General features: G+C 34.2%; 1 protein-coding gene across 2 annotated transcripts; it reads left to right on the forward strand.

Moving 5' to 3' along the window:
* The first annotated feature begins 1,857 nt into the window (after nucleotides 1-1,857).
* LOC148598826 (neurotrypsin-like) lies at nucleotides 1,858-13,121 on the forward strand. Of its 2 annotated transcripts, XM_088560301.1 has the most exons (9): nucleotides 1,862-2,116; nucleotides 4,376-4,514; nucleotides 5,375-5,541; nucleotides 7,035-7,173; nucleotides 7,756-7,919; nucleotides 8,527-8,577; nucleotides 8,878-8,967; nucleotides 12,102-12,233; nucleotides 13,036-13,121. In XM_088560301.1, exons 1-9 carry the CDS (start codon nucleotides 2,044-2,046, stop codon nucleotides 13,077-13,079), a joined length of 999 nt encoding a protein of 332 aa, XP_088416427.1. In that variant the 5' UTR covers nucleotides 1,862-2,043; the 3' UTR covers nucleotides 13,080-13,121. The 2 variants fall into 2 exon arrangements, with proteins under 2 accessions (XP_088416428.1, XP_088416427.1); XM_088560302.1 differs by lacking the exons at nucleotides 12,102-12,233; nucleotides 13,036-13,121 and adding an exon at nucleotides 11,635-12,074 and having other exon boundaries at nucleotides 1,858-2,116.
* The last annotated feature ends 8,296 nt before the right edge of the window (nucleotides 13,122-21,417 follow it).

Consider the following 21,417-nt stretch of genomic DNA (forward strand, 5'->3'; position numbering starts at 1 on the left):
ATGCGCAAGTTGAACATTTTTAAAGCATTTTTAAATATTTATTTTGACAGGATGGATTTTAGATGAAGCGTCACATGTTATTTTAAAATTGCGTCTCCATATGCATGTCAGAACGTGCATGCATTTGTAATGAGGTTGACATTATAAATCAAAGACTGAAGTCTTCAAAGTCGCTAATCGTCAAATATTCTTTGCCACTGATTTTGCCTTGCTTTCAACATGCAGTTGAATTCAGTATTCTACTAAACTTGCCTCCCATTCGACCAATGATTTTTTTCGCATTTTCATCATACACCCTGGCTTAGATATACATGTATATATGAACTTGTTCAGAATTCAAAATATCACAAATTTTAGTGAACTGAAACTTGTAAATTTTAGGTCGATTGATAAACATTCATGTTCTTTCCTATTTCACATCTTTTGACATCTTTTGACATATCGTTCATGTGTACATTACTAGCAAAATAAGTGTATTCCTTTTTCGAAATATTCTTGACATTTTAGAATGTTTTAAAGGCTTAATTATGTTGGTTTTAAAAGCTCATTAGAGATTGTGATGTGTTTTTTTTATGTACCGACTTTACTTTTGAACTTTGGACTTTGTTGTGTAACGCAACAGTTCATCAATAGGCTGAGATCGGCTAACCTCAAGTGAAGTTGCGATATGCTCTATTTACAGTTGGATGACTTCGTAACCGTGATGACCCGAATGTTTCTCAATCAAATCAACTGGAGACTAGGCGTTTCTCAGCTATTTTACTTAAAGTTCAATGCTAACCGATCATTTAATGTTTTAATTTTAACTTCCCGCTCTCATACAAGTTAAAAAACACAAGTAGAATACTTGTACACGGGTATTATTTAAGAGATACATTTTTATCTCGTGTGAAGTTAGAATTGACGGTTTTATGGCACCGATCAGCAGCATAAGGTACCAGTATCGTATTGCATATCCCTGAGCAGGTGTACGTCAAAACATGGATGCTATAAAAATATAGTGCATTTTCTTTCTGCCTCTCTACAAACTAATATTTTGTCAAAAGATATGAACAATGACTTATAAAATAGAGCAAACATCACACTGTAAGATGAAGAACTTTTTTAAAAGAAAATCTAACATAATATCATAAAAATGTTCCACTGAAAAGGTTGGTTTGGTGAGTGCAAAACGAAAGTGAAAGTAGGGAAAATGGCTATTTATAGTTCGAGACTACTTTTCTGTCCGATCTTCGTGGACTCACCCTATTTTCTTTGCGGGAAATTATTTTTTCACATGTCCTTAGAAATGCTACATAAGTGAAAGTTTTATTGAATCAATTTACATATTTTTTAAAAAATCCTAAAAATATGCACTTCACTATAGAAGTCTATGGGAAAATTAATACGATACTGAGACCATAAGGTGGAGCAGTTATGTATAATTATGCAAATCATATACAAATGAACAGTTATGAAATTACGAGTGCAAGAAGTCGCTAACAATATTAGCGACTTAAAAACGGTGATGAATTATAAATAGTAAAACAACAAACCAATATCAATTTACAATAATTTAGAAGAAATAACATTTTTTTATACGGCTTTGTTAATTGAAAACAATATACATGTAGCTCTACTAAGTCTAACAGAAAACGAAATAGATGTTGATAAATAATATGTCACAATTTATACATACTCTAATTTTAATGATGACTGAAAAATACATTGATCTTTTTTCGAACCGACATCCGCCTTTGCTATTTCCATTCCAGCTTAATCGAATACGATTCATTCTGCAGACCAATTCATTTGTCTTGAGAACACAAAAGAAATACAATAGACAGGAACTTAATCGCTATGTTTTAAAAGTCAAGGTCATCAACAACTTCGGTTCAAATCATGCTCTTAACAACCTGTTGCATGTTTCATTGTACGAGCAGTGACGACATTTTCATTATTATATCACAAGACAAGTGAAAACTGGTATCACAATTGTTTACTATTACGAGGAAATAAGTAGAGATATATCCGCCATTATAAAGGCTATTTGTCGACGAAGATATGACTTTATTTTGTCTTTCACTTTATTTTCTTACAGCAGTTCTCATTTTTGATAACATCGATGCCTTTCTAGGTAAGACTTTTTTTAATTTAAAGAAGATGAAACTATTAGTGAAACAGAACTCATCGCGAAACGTAAGGTCATTTGGAACGCCACACCTATCACGAATGGAAGCCATTTGAACAAACGCTCTAAAGTTCAACTTGAAATTTTTCAGTTTTGATACCAAAGGTGATAAAGAAAGTTTTTTTAATTCATTCAATGATAAGAGATGAATCGGATCATCCCTGACGATTCACCTACCCGACGCTTTCAGTTTTGTTTGTTATTTTCATTATTTCTTTAAATACTTTCAACTCCAGGTCCGTATTTCAGTGCTTTTGTTTTCAATTAAGGTATAAATTTTATATCCGTTCTCATGCAAATGTATTGGTTCCTTTAACACTGGTATTGCCCCTCGCAGGTCCAGGGGTCAAAAGAATAGGCCTGCAGCAGCGCTAAGCTAGTCGTAAAAGGCGACTAAATAGTGCTCAGAAACATAGCCGGGGGTTAGGCGCTCTGCCCATAGAGCAACTGGGATGTGTGCCCCAGGCGGTGGAATGGGGTACTCGCGGTGTTACATGCTGGGGTTGTCAGGCTATACTACGGAAAACTTGACCGCAAACCATAGTGGTGCACCGTGTTGGGAAAGATGCCACGTTCCTCGCACGTTAAAGAACCCTGCTGTGGTATTCGATAGGAGTAGGAACCTTTGCGCTCCCCTTTTTCTAGTTGCGATCGAGATGTATCGACCCTATTATCCTTGTGTCCCATCCCATTTTTCATGTCATCATCATTTCATGATCATTTTGTCACTCATTTCATGTTCATCGTCTGAATATAGCTGAAATATTGATGCTCGGACGTTAAACCCCAACAATCAATCAATCAATCAATCAATCAATCATTTACACTTGTATTGTGTAAATAAGTTGTTCTTGATTTTACATAGGTAAGTTTTTTGTTGCATTATAATGTCATCATTCCTAATTACAAACAATACATACATAAACTGTCGTAAATAAATAATTGAAGACGCGATCTAGTTTTTAACCGATAAAAATTATGGAGCAGGACGCTCACCCTACCGGTGCCCATGGTCCATATTTTCATTTTTAGTAGATTCCGGGTTGTTTTAGTGTAGTCCGAGATGTTTAAGTGGAGTTGCAGTTGTTTTGGTGGATTCGATATTGTTTTGGTTCCACTATATAGATAGGTCACTGCAGGTAACCTTATGACAATTTGAGGAAAAAAAGCTATATTGAGACACTAAAACAAGCAAATCCAACATTTTTTACTGTAAAAAGTATATATTTTTTTCAAAACCTTACATTATGGAAATCCATGGAAAAAAGATAGATATTCTTTCCTATTTTCTTATAAACATCTGTAGCCATGGTAACATAATAAAAATATACATCAGTTTTCATAATAAATTTTGGGTGCCTTCCCAAAATTAATTGTAAAAAAAACAGGTTTTCTAAAATATCAGGCACTGTAAAACTCTCAGAAAAAGTATAAGTAGACATGGTATTATTGTAAAAAACATAAAAAGTGTACCTTTTTTCTGCTGATTTGTTCATGATTTTAATTCTTTAAGTTCGTGCGCAATTTTGCATTTTTGAAAAACAGCCAGTTGGTGCAGGGAAGAGAACCCAATCCTGTGAGGAACTGAATCTTTCCGGATAGCTTAAAACAAGCATTTTACACATTTTTACCTTCACAAGTATTGCATTATTTAGGTACGAATGCTCTACTACCCACAAACAATATTTCCACCAAGTTTCACCTTTTATTTTTATGTTTTACAAAATTAGACCAGGTTAGTTTTGTGTACGAAACAGTGCACCTCAATCCCATTTGTTTAGTGCAACCTTTAGTGGAGTCCGAATTGTTTTAGTGGAATACGGGTTGTTTTAATAGAGTCGGGGTTGTTATAGTGTAGTCCGGGTTGTTTTACAGGAGACCGGGCTGTTTCTATGTACGTATTATTCTATTGTATGTGTATGTTTTCTTTTGTATTCATTACCCTTGCATGGATTTTCTTTTTTATTACCATGAGATCCATGGTTCCAGTGATTTACCTTTGATCAATAACTTTTGCCTTACTCTAAGAAGTGGATACACATTTCTATTGACATGAAGTAGCGTATTATCAACACTAGTGCTTCGTGAACCAAATAAAAACCACTTTATGCTACTTGACCCTTCACTCTAGACAAGAACGGTACAACATAAAGTATTCGATATCTTTATGTCAGGACAAATATGGCGGATCAAATCTCTTTTCAGTATCAGACATGAGGTTATCTCACGTTCATTCTGGATATATACAACTGGAGAAAGACGGTAATTCCGGAACTATCTGTAGCGACCATTTTACTGACCTTGATGCAAAAGTTGTCTGTAGGGAGGCTGGGTTCGGCAACACGTAAGATTTTAAAATGCAGTTCGATCAGTCATATCACTTCTGTATTGTTCTGATTACCCTATATTTGTCATTTCTAACTTATATATAACGTTCTCGACTCGACTCTTTAAATCATTACTGACTAGTAACTAGTAAGTTCTAAGATTAAAATACATGTTATACAAAAACGTACTAATGTCAGATTTTCCCACCCCCTAAAAAAAAATCCCTCACATGGAATTCACAGAGGAGAATTCAGGAAAGAGACGATTACCATACGACAATGTAAACACAGACTAAAATACAGTAACATGTATCTTTACAAGATACATACCAAGAGCTCTAGAAGTGTAAGCATGTCATGATCCTCCCGCAGCATCAGTCGTATTTCAAGTGAGGGAAATTTGTAAGATGTTGCACTTCCGGTGAGACTTGAAATCTAACTAATTTTACCTCGTCTCCACTTCATATTCAATTTTGAAAAATTTTATTTTGAAGTCGACCATAAAGCATCTGTATTTACCAGGGGCCGATTGCTTTATAAAATTTCGATTTGGCATGTCATCTGTCATATATATATTTATATAGGAAACAGACGAAAGTGTATTCAATTTCAAGTTTATAAAGGAAAAAAATGTGATCCTTGATATTTTGAAGATGGTTACAGAATTTAATGTTACAAGATCGTTTAACCATTTCAGCTTGAACAATTGCACTATGCACATGTTTGGATAGCAGTGTACGTGAAGTAATGACTTTATATACAATGCTCTAATATTGTTTCTGTTTACTAGCAAATAGAGTTAATGCGAATTTACATACCTACATGGATACAATTTAAAAAAAATGAATGTAATAACATTCATAATCTTCCTTTTTAGAGGCATAGCCATTCCTGTCCACGAGTCTATATACGGAGGCGGAAGTGGACCAATACATTATGACGAGCTAGCCTGCACAGGTACAGAGAATAGTGTAGGGTCCTGCAAACATAGCACGTTTTTGGATTGTGAACACTCAGAAGACGCTGGTGTCATCTGTGACAAAGGTATTAGATAATCTCGTGCCATTCTCCCGGACGTTTGTCATGTTTGTTGTACATAATGTATATATACGTCGATCCAAATTCATGTATACAGTGAATCGCAAAGGTGTACCATTGCCAACCATGTAGAGTCCGATATATTGTTATATATATAAACATAGATTTAATAATTGTTATGTCAACACAAGTATACCAAGTGAGCCTCACAGTCAAAATAAACAGTGTGAGGAGACACCGTTATTGTAATTATTACTTTCCTTTTTCATTTTTTTTTTTGCTTTTCTCCATCAGAACATACTTATAACGCATATTTCTCTCTTTGGGACTTTAAATTAGTTCGTATTAGTGCATCTAATTTGTGTGATAGTGAGAACAAAATCAATTGTTTGACATTCTGATTATGTTTTTAGTGACGTATTGAAAGTTTAAGGGAGAGAGATATATAAAATGTATATTAATGATATGCTAAGAATGAATTCGATTTTCTTTAATCTGCCATTCACGGTACAACATGTATCTGTTTTGTGCCTTATCTTTAGTCCAAAACAAGTTATGCTTACCTAATTATATTTAATGTGTTCCATAACTTCTGGTCGATTGGTTCTCCTTGAGCAAAGCAAGTTATTTTGTATAATTTGACGTCATTATCTCCGCGTTTCAAATAATCTCAAAGTAACGTTTTGTCTACGATCAATTATATGTATTACGACTGTCATCCGTTAGAAATTATATCATAAAAATATTTCTAGTTTTTGAACAGGTTATTCTAAATAACATGGTTTGCAACAGTTTACACTTTTAAACGTTCCTTAAATTCTTCGGTCCAGACCTACTTCATCCTCCCAAGTCAGGGTTTTTAGTCCATCCTCGCTCCCTGAAACCCCTGACATCACTCATTCATTGTTAGCGGGTAACTTAAATTTAACCCGGATCCAAAATCCAATCAAATCACTCGTAATAAAAACTCTTCGATATAACTTACAAAGTGGCTACACATAACGTCATTTTTTCAGTAAATTCTCTAAACAGAATCTACAGTTATCATTTTTGCTCATATTGCATAATTTGTGACATCATACAACTTTCAGTTACTATATCAGATCGTCCATTACCACGTATTATTGTTTACCTTTCCACAGACATTATATGTTAAATCGATTTTCATTGCTACCTCTCACCCGGAGAAGCAACCAATCAGAATTGGCTGGACGATACCCGCTAAATATGAATGAGTGATGTCAGGGGTTTGAGGGAGCGAGGTGGACTCAAAACCCTGACTTGGGAGGATGGACCTACTTACAATCCGGAATTTCCAGTCCATAATATGACATGGTCGTGTATAAATTATAAATCTATATTCCAAAGTAACTAGTCTTTTACTAGAATATGCAGCTCATAACTAGTATTAACACGAAACTTCAGTTAAACAATCTGACATCTACACTGACCTACAGTCCGAAAAAAAACTCGCAGATGTTTTTAATTCACTATTTCAGATGACTTTAATATCAGTTTATCTAATGGTGACTTTGGTCTACTTGAAGTTACTATTAACGGGAAGAAAGGAACAGTCTGTGACGACAGGTTTACTCACAATGCTGCCCGGGTAGTATGCCGTCAGCTCGGATTACCAACGTACGAAATCAACTCAAATGGTTTTGGTGAATTGAAAATTTAAGAAGTTATTTGTTTGTTGCTGTTTCCCAATGGGAACTTTTTTTTATTGCATTATTGAAATAAACCCCTCTCGCGTAAATGTCATTATTCAAAAAACCGGATTGCGTATTATTCTGAAACGAATTTAATTCAACCAAATAATTTCTAACTATTGCAACGATTTGTTTCAAGTCTTTCAAAAGCCAGTTACTTGGTGCGGAGTTAAATATCAATTTCGTATTTAATTGCTGTAGTCGAATCACTAATTAATATAAATTAAAAATCAGTGATTTTTCGCCAACCACAAGGCATTTAGAAGATAAAACGATTAATCAGAATAATGTGCCTGTAGAACTTTGGGGTTGGCATGCCTTATCTTCCTGTTGCTTCTTGGTGTCACGTTAAATATCAATTAATCTATTTATAAAGATGATGATCATATGCACATTATGGAAACACCGGTCCATGGCTACACAACAGATAGTGTACCTATACTTCTTAATGACGTCGTCTCTAATTGATTAAGATTTCAATAATATTTCCTTATTTACCTTTATGTAGGTCATATGCACATTATGGAAAGCACCATGGCTACACACCAGCGAGTGTACCTATATTCCTGGACGACGTTGTCTGTAATGGTACGGAGGACAACTTACTGAAATGTAAAATGGGAACTGTAGGAAAAACTGACTGTATACACGAAGAAGACATTATGGTTTACTGTAAGTTACAAGTAAAGCTTTATAATCTTTCATCCACACAAAATGTATATTTATGATGTTTTCACAAATTCAATGTTACATCTTTGGTTGGTAATCTGGAGTTTTATTCAAATGTTAGAAATTATTGTTTTATTCTTATCCGTTTCATAAGTGTTTGCTTAATTTAAGGCTATATCATACCTACCTGTTTGGTCTTCACATGCAGCTTGGATTGGTAGTACCACCATTGATTGGTTTGTTGCAGCTGTTTACAAGACATTCAACTGACTTTTTGTAGTAAAATATTATAATGAATACGAAAGACCATACATGTATTTTATGTAGAAAAGAAACGATAGATGTTATTGAATCTATTGATGTTTATGTTGTTATCTTTAGCCTTTGTCCCTGGATTTATGGATATTCTGTTCTTCATTCTTCATATTATCTCTCTGTATTTTAATATATATGGCATATTTTCACGACGCCCGAGTTAAATAGAAGATATCATAATTTAGCTCATTTTTAACCATTATATATGTTTCTCCATATAAATTGTTGAATCAGGCTTCAAACACAAACTGCTATTATATATTGTAATATATAATGTTATTTTTATTCATTATAGGTACCTTGCCGACGACCACGACGTCGACAACAACAGTTCCGACTACATCATGTAAGTGCCAATTATCATAGTGGTATGAATCCGAAGCCTAAATTATAAGATGCATCAAGCATTTGTTAAATGATGACTGACTGAATTCACGTACAGTGAATTTGGTGGCATTGTTACAGATCTTTCCCAAGATGTACACATGTGACAGAATCTAAAAGCTCATATATAGCAGAATATTTTACATACATGAAGTAGGTTTTTGGAATGATTGACAGGTCATGAAATAACTGGTATCTTTGAAGTATAAAAATATAGTTAATATAATTAGTATGACCGTAAACACAAACATTTGATTTGTAGCTTGTCATGATGATTACCGAGTCAATTGCAGTCCATCAGTCTGTTCAGGATTTTTGAAGGCAGTATGCCCCGTCACCTGTAACTTATGTTGTAAGTACACAACATTTTATTAGGAACTTTTAAGCGACACATTTGACTGTCACTTGTATGTGTATGACGAACAAAACGCGTAGTTTGAAAATGTTTTCTTAAAACAAACAGGTTGGTGGAACATCTGAGAAAGTATGCTTTAGCTCATTTATAGAATGGTTCTAATGGGTTCAAACCACAAATAATGAGAATTGATTCTTATTTAAAACGCTATTTCCCTCGAGGGTTTTCACCAACCCAGTAGGCAGACTTATCTGATCCTAAATTATATGAGATTTATTTACCATGATTATTAATTTGCATGACAATAAGTTCAAGACTATTATCTGAATATAATAGCATTAAAACCTATGATTTTGCAACACTGTATACTTCTATTCCCCATACTCAGTTAAAATCCCGACTTAAAAACATTATACATCGTTGTTTTTCAAAACAAGATGGTACACCTATAATATACAACTATATAGTTCTTGATAGAGATTCCTCATACTTTGTAAGAAATAATTCCAAATCATCTTCCAAATATACAAAGGAAGATGTTTACAAAATGTTGGAATTTTTAATCGACAACATATTTGTCCAGTGTGGTGGACGTGTTTTTCAACAACGGTCGGCATTCCAATGGGAACATATTGTGCTCCTTTACTTGCTGACCTATTCCTTCACTCTTATGAGGCTGACTTTATAGCTGATCTGATCAGAAAGAAAGAATATCGTTTGGCTAGATCCTTTAATCTCGGTTTCCGCTATATAATCCTAATTTCGGGGATGTGATACATCGCATCTACTCAAAATAACTTGAGATAAAGGATACTACAGACACTGTGAAGTCAGCCTCATATCTTGGCCTACACTTAGAAATCGATGGTAAGGGAAAACTATTGACCAAACTTTACGACAAACTTGATGACTTTTCATTCAGAATTGTCAACTTTCCTTCCATCTGTGGCAACATCCCTTCGGCTCCTGCGTATGGAGTGTTCATATCACAACTCATACGTTATGCCAGAGCTTGCCGAAACTACGCAGACTTTTTGTATCGCGCTAGAACTCTAACGAATAGGCTTCTGGAACAGGGTTATGTTGCTACAAGATTGAAGTCATCACTACAGAAGTTTTATGGTCGTCATCATGAACTCGTGGATCGTTATGGTGTATCCATCAGCACCATGAAAACTGATTTATTCAACGGGTCATAGTTTTCCTTTCCTCATCTGTCTACCCCGGACTTGACTTTTTATGACCAACTCGGCGGGTGTTTCTAGAAAAGCAGAGGACGCTTACCCTACCGGTGCACCTGGTCCATGCTCCTAGTTTTTAGTGGAGTCCGAGTTGCTCATTTACTTTTGGTACTTTGTATGTATGATTTTAGTTACTTTATGTTCTTTGTTGTGTATGTCTGGTCTTTGTCCCTGGAATACATTCCTTTGATTACCGCTATAACCTTGGTTCGTTTGAGTACTCTTGCAGTATTACAAATTTCATAAAAGAAAAAAACTAAAACACTGAGGCTTCATTCCTTGTATTGCACATAATTCATCCTCTCATTGATGAATCTGACTTCCTATTTCGATAGTTTTGGATTTGAGTACATCTTGTATACATTTGTACAATATATATTTATATATAGATCTTCCTATATATCTGATTCTAATGTTGCTGATGTTACTTCATGCCACACGTGTATCATATCTGAATTTGTAATATATATAAATGGTATTTTGTATTTAGTCAAGGTACCAAAACAAGTTGCTTAGCTAGAGGGAGTAATCAAAGGAGCCAAGATTCTAGCCGAAATCAAAAGAATGTAATCCAGGAACAAATACCAGACATGGAAAACAAACACACACAACAAAGAACATTAAATAACCAAAAAATAATACGTACAAAGTAACAAAAGTAAAAGTCCAGGGTAAACGAAAGAGAAAAAGAAATTCATGACACGTTGAACAAATCAGTTATCATGGTGCAGATGGATATACCGTAACGATCTACGAGTTCATGATGACGACCATAAGACTTCTGTAGTGATGACTTCGTAGCAACATAACCCTGTTCCAGAAACCTAATTGTAAGCAGTATAGCATAACGTTTGAGTTGTTATATGAGAACTCCATACGCAGGTTTAGAAGGGATGTTGCCAGAAAATCTATCAATAAGAAAGTTGTTACAAATCAATTTCAATGATAATGATTTGAAGCGCAATCGTTTCGTTTGAAATAGTAAGTTTCATACTTATTCAACAAGCGAAAGATCAAAGTGCATATACATGAAGATTTTTGAAGACATGACGTTCTTTTTTAAGGATACGATTTTCAAATTATTGTCTATTCTTTGAACCTGGTTTCCACAAATACATATATTCCACCCCTAATTCCAACTCGATAAAATTTGCACTGACACTAGATCTTAACATATTAGTACTTGACGATACTACTCCAAATCCAGTCCACTGGAATTGCACTGACCGATTATTTCTAATGCTGGTAATTTTGATGGTTATTCTTTAATTTGTTCTGAGCTAGATTTCAGTAACTACGACCGTTCTTTAATTTTATACAATGTATCTCACTTTTTCTATGTGTTGTTTGTTGAGGTATTCCATGAAGGAGAATTTGATATGTTTCTGAATGAATTTTATGATGTGTGTACTTATTGTTTCAGATCAGTTTTACCTTAACAATGAAAGGGGGATGGTTAAGGCTTAACCCCATCGCATACATGCGCATGTCTACAGTCAGAAGATGCTGGGCACTTGTGTTTTTGTTGTCGTTATTTGGCTTTTAAGTTTATTTTGAAGAAGTGTTATCATTTTGTTACCAAAGATTTTATTACCTTTGTTGTCGGGGCCTTACAGAGCTTACTTAAAGGAGTGTTTATTGAAGACCTTTTGGTGATTACTGTTTGTATTTTATATTTCTGAAATTGCGTCTTGCAAATTCTTTGAAGCATGGAGCATATGAATAAAGAAAACAACAACAAAAAAAACTGTACTTTTTTCAACTAAACATTAGGAGAATTGATGGCCTAATAATCCTTATATTGAAATATTATAAGTGCAACTAGAATTTGCTAAAAAACATAAAAAAGGAAAGTGTTACGAGTGTTCCAATATCAAAATATTTTCATAGCACCGCCAACGACGTTGCCAACAGCACAAACACATTGCATGGATTCTCCGTTAGTGAATTGCCAGGATAAAACAACATGTATTGATCCGATACTTCAAACTTTGTGCAAGATGTCCTGTGGTATATGTACAGGTAATTATAATGTAAATACACTGTTATCCAGATTAAAGTAAATTCAAAAATAACAATCCGAAAGACAGAACAACAAACTCCCTCAATGGAAAATATGGAAAATTTGCCGTACTGACTCAATGTCACCATCAGAACAAAAACAAATATGTTCCTTAAAGAGGTAGACTTAGGACAAGGGATATAACTTTTGAAATCAGTGATAAGTTTGTATCAAATTTAATTTCACCAAAGCTTTTCCTTGAAACAGAGTGAAGTCAGTCCAAGTTACTTTGATGCTTACATGAGATTATTGTAAAATGGTGAATACAAATGTTCCAATGATTTGTTAGAGTTGTGTCCCTTACCCTAGGTCTACCTCTTTGAATATTATTGTATACGCCTCAGTCCAATATGGCTAGCCTCCGACAAATAACTGGATCAATATGGAAAACCTTACGCAATAATACTATAATAACAACTTAACTAGTTATTTGGTTTGTACTTGTTATTGTTTCTAAAAAAGAAAGTGAATTTGTCGGAGTTTTTACATGCATGAATCTCCTTCTGTCCGATTATCATATAAACTGATACTGAAATGAATGTATGATATAACACTGAAAATACATGTGATTTTTCCATATGTATGAAATTACATATAGCTTTGCATAGAGAAAAATATATATGCATCCGAAAATAAGAGAAAAAGTTCACATTAAAAGTCTAAAAAGATGTATCAATGAAAAAAATGCAAAAATGTAAGTATTAGGTGTTGACTTGAATTTTAACAGAATACAAGAATTAGTTTGGTTTTTTTTTTCTATAGCGACTTTAACAACGACATCATGGCTTCCAATCACACATAATTGACAACTGTTGATACACAGCATCAGTATGAATAAAGAAGTAATTATTAATCTTTTTTCTTGATTTGATAAACCCACAACTAATAAAACCTAATTATTCTGAATGGATTGTAACTACATGTACTCGGAGGGCATCTAACGTCATTAATTGTAATGATGATTGACTGAACTGACTTTGCCACCATGACCTTTAAAATGAAGCCTACACTTTATGCTACCATTTTCTTCTTGTATATATGTAACAATTTTGGAACTTCATTCAATATTAAGAGCTTAAATTCATATAAATCATAGTTTAAATGTGTGCCCGATTCGTTTGATGTACATACAACGTATAAGGTTATTTGTGTGCAGTTCATTAGCTTGGCTATTAGCTAATTCAAAACGCACTCTTTATTACATCTCTTGAAGACCAATGTAACTCAAGTCCATAATATGTAGTGTATACATTTGTGTCATTTGTTTGGACATGTGTCAAGTGTTTAATCCCAAATCATCTACATTTTTGTTGGGTAGACTTGCATGTCATAGACGCTATGGTTCGTCTTAAATTTTCAATGACTGGAAAATTCTGTCCATGGCTGAAGTTTCGTTTTTTTCTCTCCAAAATGACTGCCCAATCTCCGATAAGTATATATCGTCCATTTAAATAATTTGCATCGTTTGCAAACCACAGCGTAAATGATATTTCCTGACATAGAGGTGAAACAAACATGTATCTGTACCGACGACCTCATCGGTTTCCCAAGTAAACGGATATGTCAAACAGCATGAGCGCTTTCAATGTTTAGTATTTTAAAGCTAGGAGAAGGACATTTTGTGTCCTTCTTGAAAGAGTTTGTAACTAGATGCGCTTGTAATTTCTTCCTGGCACGAATCGTATAAAACTGATGACATCTTTTCGTTTTTGACCAAATCAAAATATTTTGTATTGCAAAGTTGTGAAGATTGTTGGACAAAACCATCGTTACCCGGTCACTGATGGAAGACAGATCATCTCTGCATGTAGCTATCTTAAATTCCAATTGTGAAGAACCTACCAACATACATTGATACATGATAAGAAACTTTAGTTTGCTTACTGGTCGCCACAGTTCGAAAACTTTGTAAAATAAATTGAAAATGGCTCTATGAAATACAGTATGTGCCCATTGATGGATACCTAAGAGTGTAATAAAAATAGATTCATTAAAACATAGGGTAAATTTGGTATAACTATGTTTTGAGCCATTTTAGTTAAACTGCCATGTAATACGCGGATGTTTATTTGGCTTTTTTATTGTTTTTTAATTTCTATTTGAATAAAGTCAGAATATTACACTATCTTTACTAACTGACTAGAGAGTGTAAAGGGGTTTGTGTTCCCCACTATAAAAAATATGAATACTTCACTTTTCATGCGCTAGCATGATCCCAACCCACTGTTGTAACAATTATTCCATGACACATAGGTTTGATATGACAAAATAGGATACCGTCTGAAATTTAAAGTCAATTATAACATTATTTATTATCATTATCCGAATATTATATTATTATATTTGTAATAGGGCCCTAATCTCATCAAATTTATATAGAAGAGTAACCAACGGAACCAAGGTTATAGTGGTAATCAAAAGAATGTAATCCAGGAACAAAGACCAGACATGGAAAACAGACATGCACAACAAAGAACATAGAATAACTTTAATCATACATACAAGGTAACATAAGCAAATGAGTAACACGGTGGCGCAGATGGATACACCGTAACGGTCCACGAGTTCATGATGACGGCCATAAAACTTTTGTAGTGATGACTTCAATCTTGTAGCAACATAACCCTGTTCCAGAAGCCTATTTATTAGAATTCTAGTGCGATACAAAAAGTCTGCGTAGTCTCGGCAAGCTCTGGCATAACATGAGTTGTGATATGAATGCTCCATACGCAGGTGCCGAAGGGATGTTGCCACAGATGAAAGGAAAGTTGACAATTTTGAATGAAAAGTCATCACGTTTTTCGTAGTTTGGTCAATAGTTTTCCTTTACCGTCGATTTCTAAGTGTATGTCAAGATATGAGGCCGACTTCTCAGTGTATGTAGTATTCTTTTTCTCAAGTTTTTTGGGGTAGATGCGATGTATCAAAACCCCAAAATTAGGATTGTTTAAAGATAATAGTCATCTACATAGCGGATACTGAGATTGAAGGATCTAGCTAAACGATATCAGATCAGCTATAAAGTCAGCCTCATAAAAGTGAAGGAATAGGTCAGCAAGTAGAGGAACACAATTAGTTCCCATTGGAATGCCGACCGTTTGTTTAAAAACGCGTCCACCACACTGGACAAATATGTTGTCGATTAAAAATTCCAGCATTTTGTAAACATCTTCTTCTGTATATTTGGAAGATGATTTGGAATTATTTTTTACAAAGTATGAGGAATCTCTACCAAGAACTATGTATTTGTATCTGGGTGTACCATCTTTTTTTGAAAAACAACGATGTATACTATTTTTAAGTCGGGATTTTAACTGAGTATGTAGAAGTATATAGTGTTGAAAAATCATAGGTTTTAATGCTATTATATTCTGATAATAGTCTTGAACTGATTGTCTCAAAAGATCTTTCGAATTTTCCAGGATCCACATTGAATTAATACCACTACAGGAGTAACAAGTGTTGTGGTTGGACTACAAACCCCCTTTGACAGCTGTGAGTATAGAAGTTAAAAGTTTTGAAAGAGGTTTATTAGTACATTTTGCAGATTCAGCTTTGTAACGTTGTTTGTATGGATTCTTGTGGAGTTTAGGAATCCAGTACATAGGCGGTAAATCTCAGTCATCGTCCTTGGTAGAGAGATCAAAAGAGGATAGCACAGATTTATGGTTTTCCACAATTTCTTGGATATAAAACGTTTTGCGGACAAAAACAATGTTGTTTTGGGCTTTGTTTGCTGGTACGACAACATATTTGTCATGTATAGTAGACAACGTTTTTGGTACATCAGGGTCCTTGAAAACTGGTGTAGCATTGGCACTCATTGATCTACTGAAAACTTTCATCCGTTTTAAAATTAAGGACCTGACGGTTTAATCACTCTGCAAAGAATCAATGTCTTCTTGTTCTCGTTTTATCCATTTTCTTGCATAGTCCTCCATGGCATCCATAGAAACTTTAAGGTTAATTCTTGGTAGAACAATATTATTCTTTGCAATAAAAATGTAAGTTGCGATATTTATGCCGAATTGCTTGCTTTAAATCAAGAATGTTAAGCAGCTGTTCTCCTAATTTGCATTTAAATATATACTGTTTATCGATAATTATCGGAACTCTTCAGTGTTACCTTCCAAATGATAATTTGTTTGAAATGGGAAAGTGAATTACGTACTAAAATCCCAGATTGGAAGAAAAAACTTTGTGTTAAATAAAAGTGTTGTGATAATACTTTTCTTACCAATTTTCAATATAATTTTTACTTAAAGATGTACACTGTACCTACAAATATGTTACATTTTTAGGTAAAATTCTACTTGTAGGATCATTTCCTTGTTCAATGAAATATCTGTGTGTACGACTCACATAAAGTGTGTCCGCAGTAAAGGAAGGACAAAAAAAACCTGAAATTGTTTACCTGCTTAGTGATATTAATCATATGTGGATTATGATGTGGATTATGAAAAAATTCTAAAGATCTTTTAGATAATCTGAAATATCGCTCCTTCGCTGAAAATAATATATTAAAACGTTTAACTTCTCAACGTTTTATACAGCCTTGCTGCACGATAAATCGAAAATATGTCTAAAAGAAATCATCTACAAAGCATTCAACTGAAAGAATGGTTATTCTCACAAAGGTGTACGAGCATTAAGCTATTAATATTATCTTACATTGGACCGCCGTGCTGACAGAAGAGGTTCACTTATTAGTCACATGGGAAAGAGGAGATAATGTAATTTTCGTTTTGGGGTTCGTTGTCAAGAAACCGGAAGTGAAAATGCTGTCTAAAAAAGCATAAAATTAACCATTGTCGTAGAATTAATCGCTTAAATATTTTCAAATAAATGTTTTAGAGCAAAAACGTAAAGGCACAACTGTTTGTCGGGACGATCGTATCGAAAAGGGGAACATAATCAATTTTTTTCATGTAAGGAATACCACTGGTCTATATTTAAATGACACAATTGCATTCCCTGCAAAGCAAAGATGAAGCAATGGTGAACTGTTAAGCGATGGAGAAAGAAACATGCTGTGTGTGTGATGTGCAAATGTATAATACCAAGCCCAAGGGTGGATAGCTCAATGACATAATAAGTTTTATGATTTTCTTCACCATTATAATTAGCTCCCTTTCTCGTAATTCATTATCGATTGAATGATTTTTCCGGCGCACTCGGTATTGTTTCGCTTTTTACCCTTTGACCTTAAAGACTCTCTTCCATGGCAACGGATTGCAATTTTGTTTCCCGATTGGCCAAATACTGATAACGTAGTGGCGTTCGAAAAAACTGTATCGAAAATAGAAACAGTGTACCATCTGTTATTTCCTTTTTAATTTGATGAAATTTGTCATTCTTTTATAATTTTATTTACTTTCATTTACTTTTGTTACTTTGTATGTATGATTTTAGTTATTTTATGTTCTTTGTTGTGTATGTCTGTTTTCCATGTCTGGTCTTTGTCCCTGGATTACATTCTTTTGATTACCGCTATAACCTTGGTTCCCTTGATTACTCTTTCTATTATTATTTTTAGACAGAGTATGTTTAGTCTCGCAGAAAATTGAATTCTCTATATGAGAGGTTTGTTTGTTTGTTTGGGTTTAACGTCCGAGCAGCAATATTTCAGCTATATTCAGACGATGAACATGAAATTGATGATGAAATGAAAAAGGGATGGGACACAAGGATAATGGGGTCGACAAATTTTGATTACCACTGGAAATAGGGAGTGATGGGTAGGGTCGGGCAATTTAGCCTCCTGTGGTGGAGCCCTATGGTTCCTACTCCGGAAGAATACCACAGTAGGGTTCTTTAACGTGCGAGGAACGTGGCATCTTTCCCAACACGGTGCACCACTATGGTTTGCAGTCAGGTTTTCCGTATATTAGCCTGACAATCCCAGCATGTAACACGCTAGGGGTACCCCATTCCACCACCTGGGGCACACATCCCAGTTGCGCTGTGGGCAGAGCGCCCTAGCCCCCGGCTAGGGTTCTGAGGACTATTTAGTCGCCTTTTACGACAAGCTTAGCGCTGCTACAGGCCTATTCTTTTAACACCCGGACCTGCACGGGGCTCTATATGAGAGGGATAGCTACTCTTCAAAGATGGTTTTGTTCTGTTAGCAAGTAACATCAATAGCAGTAACCTCGGTATTATGATTGACCAAGACCAAAGTCAAAATAACAACCCACAAATAACAAGATTGACTTGTACATACATTTGAATTAATAAACATCATTCAATATTCTTGCATGATAAGAAGTGTCTCATTGTCTGAAACTTAACATATGGACTTGTGTGACTTACAAAAACAAACTGACACAGATTTCTATTCTACAATCGTCTGAATATAGCTGAAATATTGCTGCTCGGACGTTAAACCCCAACAAACAAACATCTATTCTAAAGCCAAAATACAACTATGAATCTGCATTAAGTTTTAGCATGTGGAACCCAAGTGAACTATGATTCTTCTGTTCAATTTAAAATTGGAGATGCTAATACTTCCCTTAAATAAACTTTGGTGTTATTTTGTTCTTGAATATTCATGTTATAAACAAGGAAATACATCATGGCAAGTATTGAATTTTTATACATGAGACTTCAATACATTTGTGATTTCATTGTTTTTTAACAACTGATTACACTGCACATTAATAAGTAGTAAAGTGTTGTCCAAAATGTCTTTAAATAAATAATCTACAACTTTTTTACAGGTAGTTTTTTCTTGAATCTGTTAATTTTGATGTTTTTAAACTGTTTGTTTCATGAAAATAACTGATATTTCAATATAAGGTTGTGATGGTATAAACATGTAAAATATACTTGCATTTCCTAATCCTTTTCCATGATATATGTTGTTAATGTATGAACAATTCTACAACTAAATTTTGTTTGCATGCCAGTTCACAAAGAATGTATCTGCAAACTATTTCATAGTATGACCATCGCTAGTTTGAGTGATCCAATTTAACTCCTCTCTATAGTGGAAAAACAATCAAATTGTAGCCACTTCACGAAAAAAGTATAATTACAATAATCCTATTTTTTTTTAATTTTGTTTTAAATGGTATTTTAATGTTCATGTAGATAAGACATTTTCAATAGAACGCCAATGACACAAGAAAACATATTAGCTACAAACTGAACGTTTATTTGTTCAAATAGAGTACAAACGTCAACGAACATAATCTCAAATATCCACCTTTTGTGCATAAAGGAAGATGGAAATGAATTATATATCAATGATACTCCTGTCAACAATCACTTATTTAATTTACATCTAAAGAAAAACAAACAATGAGCTCGTCCATTGTAAAAATGGCCGTCAAAATCACAGTTATATTTTGATCGTGTTTGGAGTTAAATAGAATTGTGATGGGTTTTTTTTCTGGAATCGAGGGGCACATTTGCCTTCCTACTTATGGTCGTATTTTGTAAGACCAACCCTGGCTATTCAATTATGTCAGTTCTTTGCGGACAGTGGTATTTATCCGCCATATTTTTGGCCTTAACTCTCGAAGACGAAGCGTCTGACTATCCAGGTAATTTTTTAAGAAAGTGGGCATGGAAAAATTATGACAGTATGTTAGTCACCTCAAAAATGGTGTTTCTTTATACAAATATGTTTATCTAGATCTAAATTCTCATAATTAATGACAAATTAACATGATTACCAGAACCACACGATGTAAACAAAGAGCAACTGCCAAGATAATACTAGCGCTACCACGAAAGAATCGGTGACGGATTGATCTTTCCGGTGGACAAAAAAAGCCTCAAAATTCACAATGACATTATTCAACGCTTTTTGATCAATTTCCAGTTGAATTTTAGGCCAATAGGATCCTTTGTCGCCTCTTCTTCTTTATTTTACCCCCTAAAAACAAGTGCTTCACCGAGTAACAAGTGATCAGTATGGTAAGGGTTCTTATCGACTACAGATTCGTCTTTTTGGAAGAACAATTTTTCAACAAAGTATCGGCATTAAAATGGGCACTAATTCTGTCCCTGTCCTAGCTGATCTGTTTCTTTGTTCTTATCAATCGGAGTTCCTCTTTTTTTTTATAGACAAATATGTTAACGATGCTAATTCCTTTAATTTCATATACCGATATATTGACGATTATAATAATCCTAAAAGGGAATGGCTTTCTCTTATTTATCCTCTGCGTAATTTTAGACACTTAGTTCGAATATGATGACAGTAGTCATATCAGTACAAAAATATATGACAAACGAGACGATTTTGATTTGAAATTATAATTCCTTTCCTTTTGCAGTAATAAACCATCTAGCATGTTAAGGCATGTCAGAGCTAGTAGCGACGATTTTGACTTCTTATACCGCCACCCTTGCCTAAGAGACAGACTTTTGGATTAGGGTTATAAGAAAATATGTCCCATATTCTGTTTCTGACAAATAGGTTATAGATGATGGATTTTCATAATGTCTAGAAATAAATATTCTGTAGATTTTGATAATATATAATTATTATTATTTAATTCTGAACTTGACAAACCTTCCACTTCTACACTTCAATACTTTTTTTGAACCCTTGGCTAGGATTTACACCATGTTTGTCGCATTAAGTTGTTTTACTTTTCCCGTATTTATTGTTCATACCTTCTCTAATGTTTTGTCAACTTTTTTTGTAGATTTTGACTGATGGCAGTTTGATGCTGCCCTTTTCTTTTTATTTTAAATATACCGGAATTAATTAACCGTATGGAAATGGGAGGTTTAGCGCGCAATAAAACCTAGTTTAAGCCATCTTTCATTTTGAAATTCCTGTATCAAGTCATGTCATTGCGGTGGTTTTCCAACTTTCCTGTTTTTGCCCTTATATTTCCATTATAATCAGTTATACGGAATTTCCTTTTAGATCTTACCTTTATACTACTGCCTCGATTTTATCCATTCGGTAATTTTGCTAATAGTTTTCATCCAGCACAACATTCGTATGAAAGATTCAAATGTGTGTTCATTTTGTAACTAGGAAGTAGATACTATAGAACATGTGTTTTTTTACTGTCTATTTATCTAAAATGACTTTTCATGTTTATTTCTTAGAAAATGCAATTCTGATTTTGTTGTGAAAAAAAGGCGTTTTCTTGCTTAAGTGCTCCTAACGCAGAT

This window comes from Perna viridis, chromosome 14 (assembly GCF_037379345.1).
Source record: "Perna viridis isolate PV_CMFRI_1.1 ecotype Kerala chromosome 14, ASM3737934v1, whole genome shotgun sequence".
In the NCBI taxonomy this organism is placed as follows: domain Eukaryota; kingdom Metazoa; phylum Mollusca; class Bivalvia; order Mytilida; family Mytilidae; genus Perna; species Perna viridis.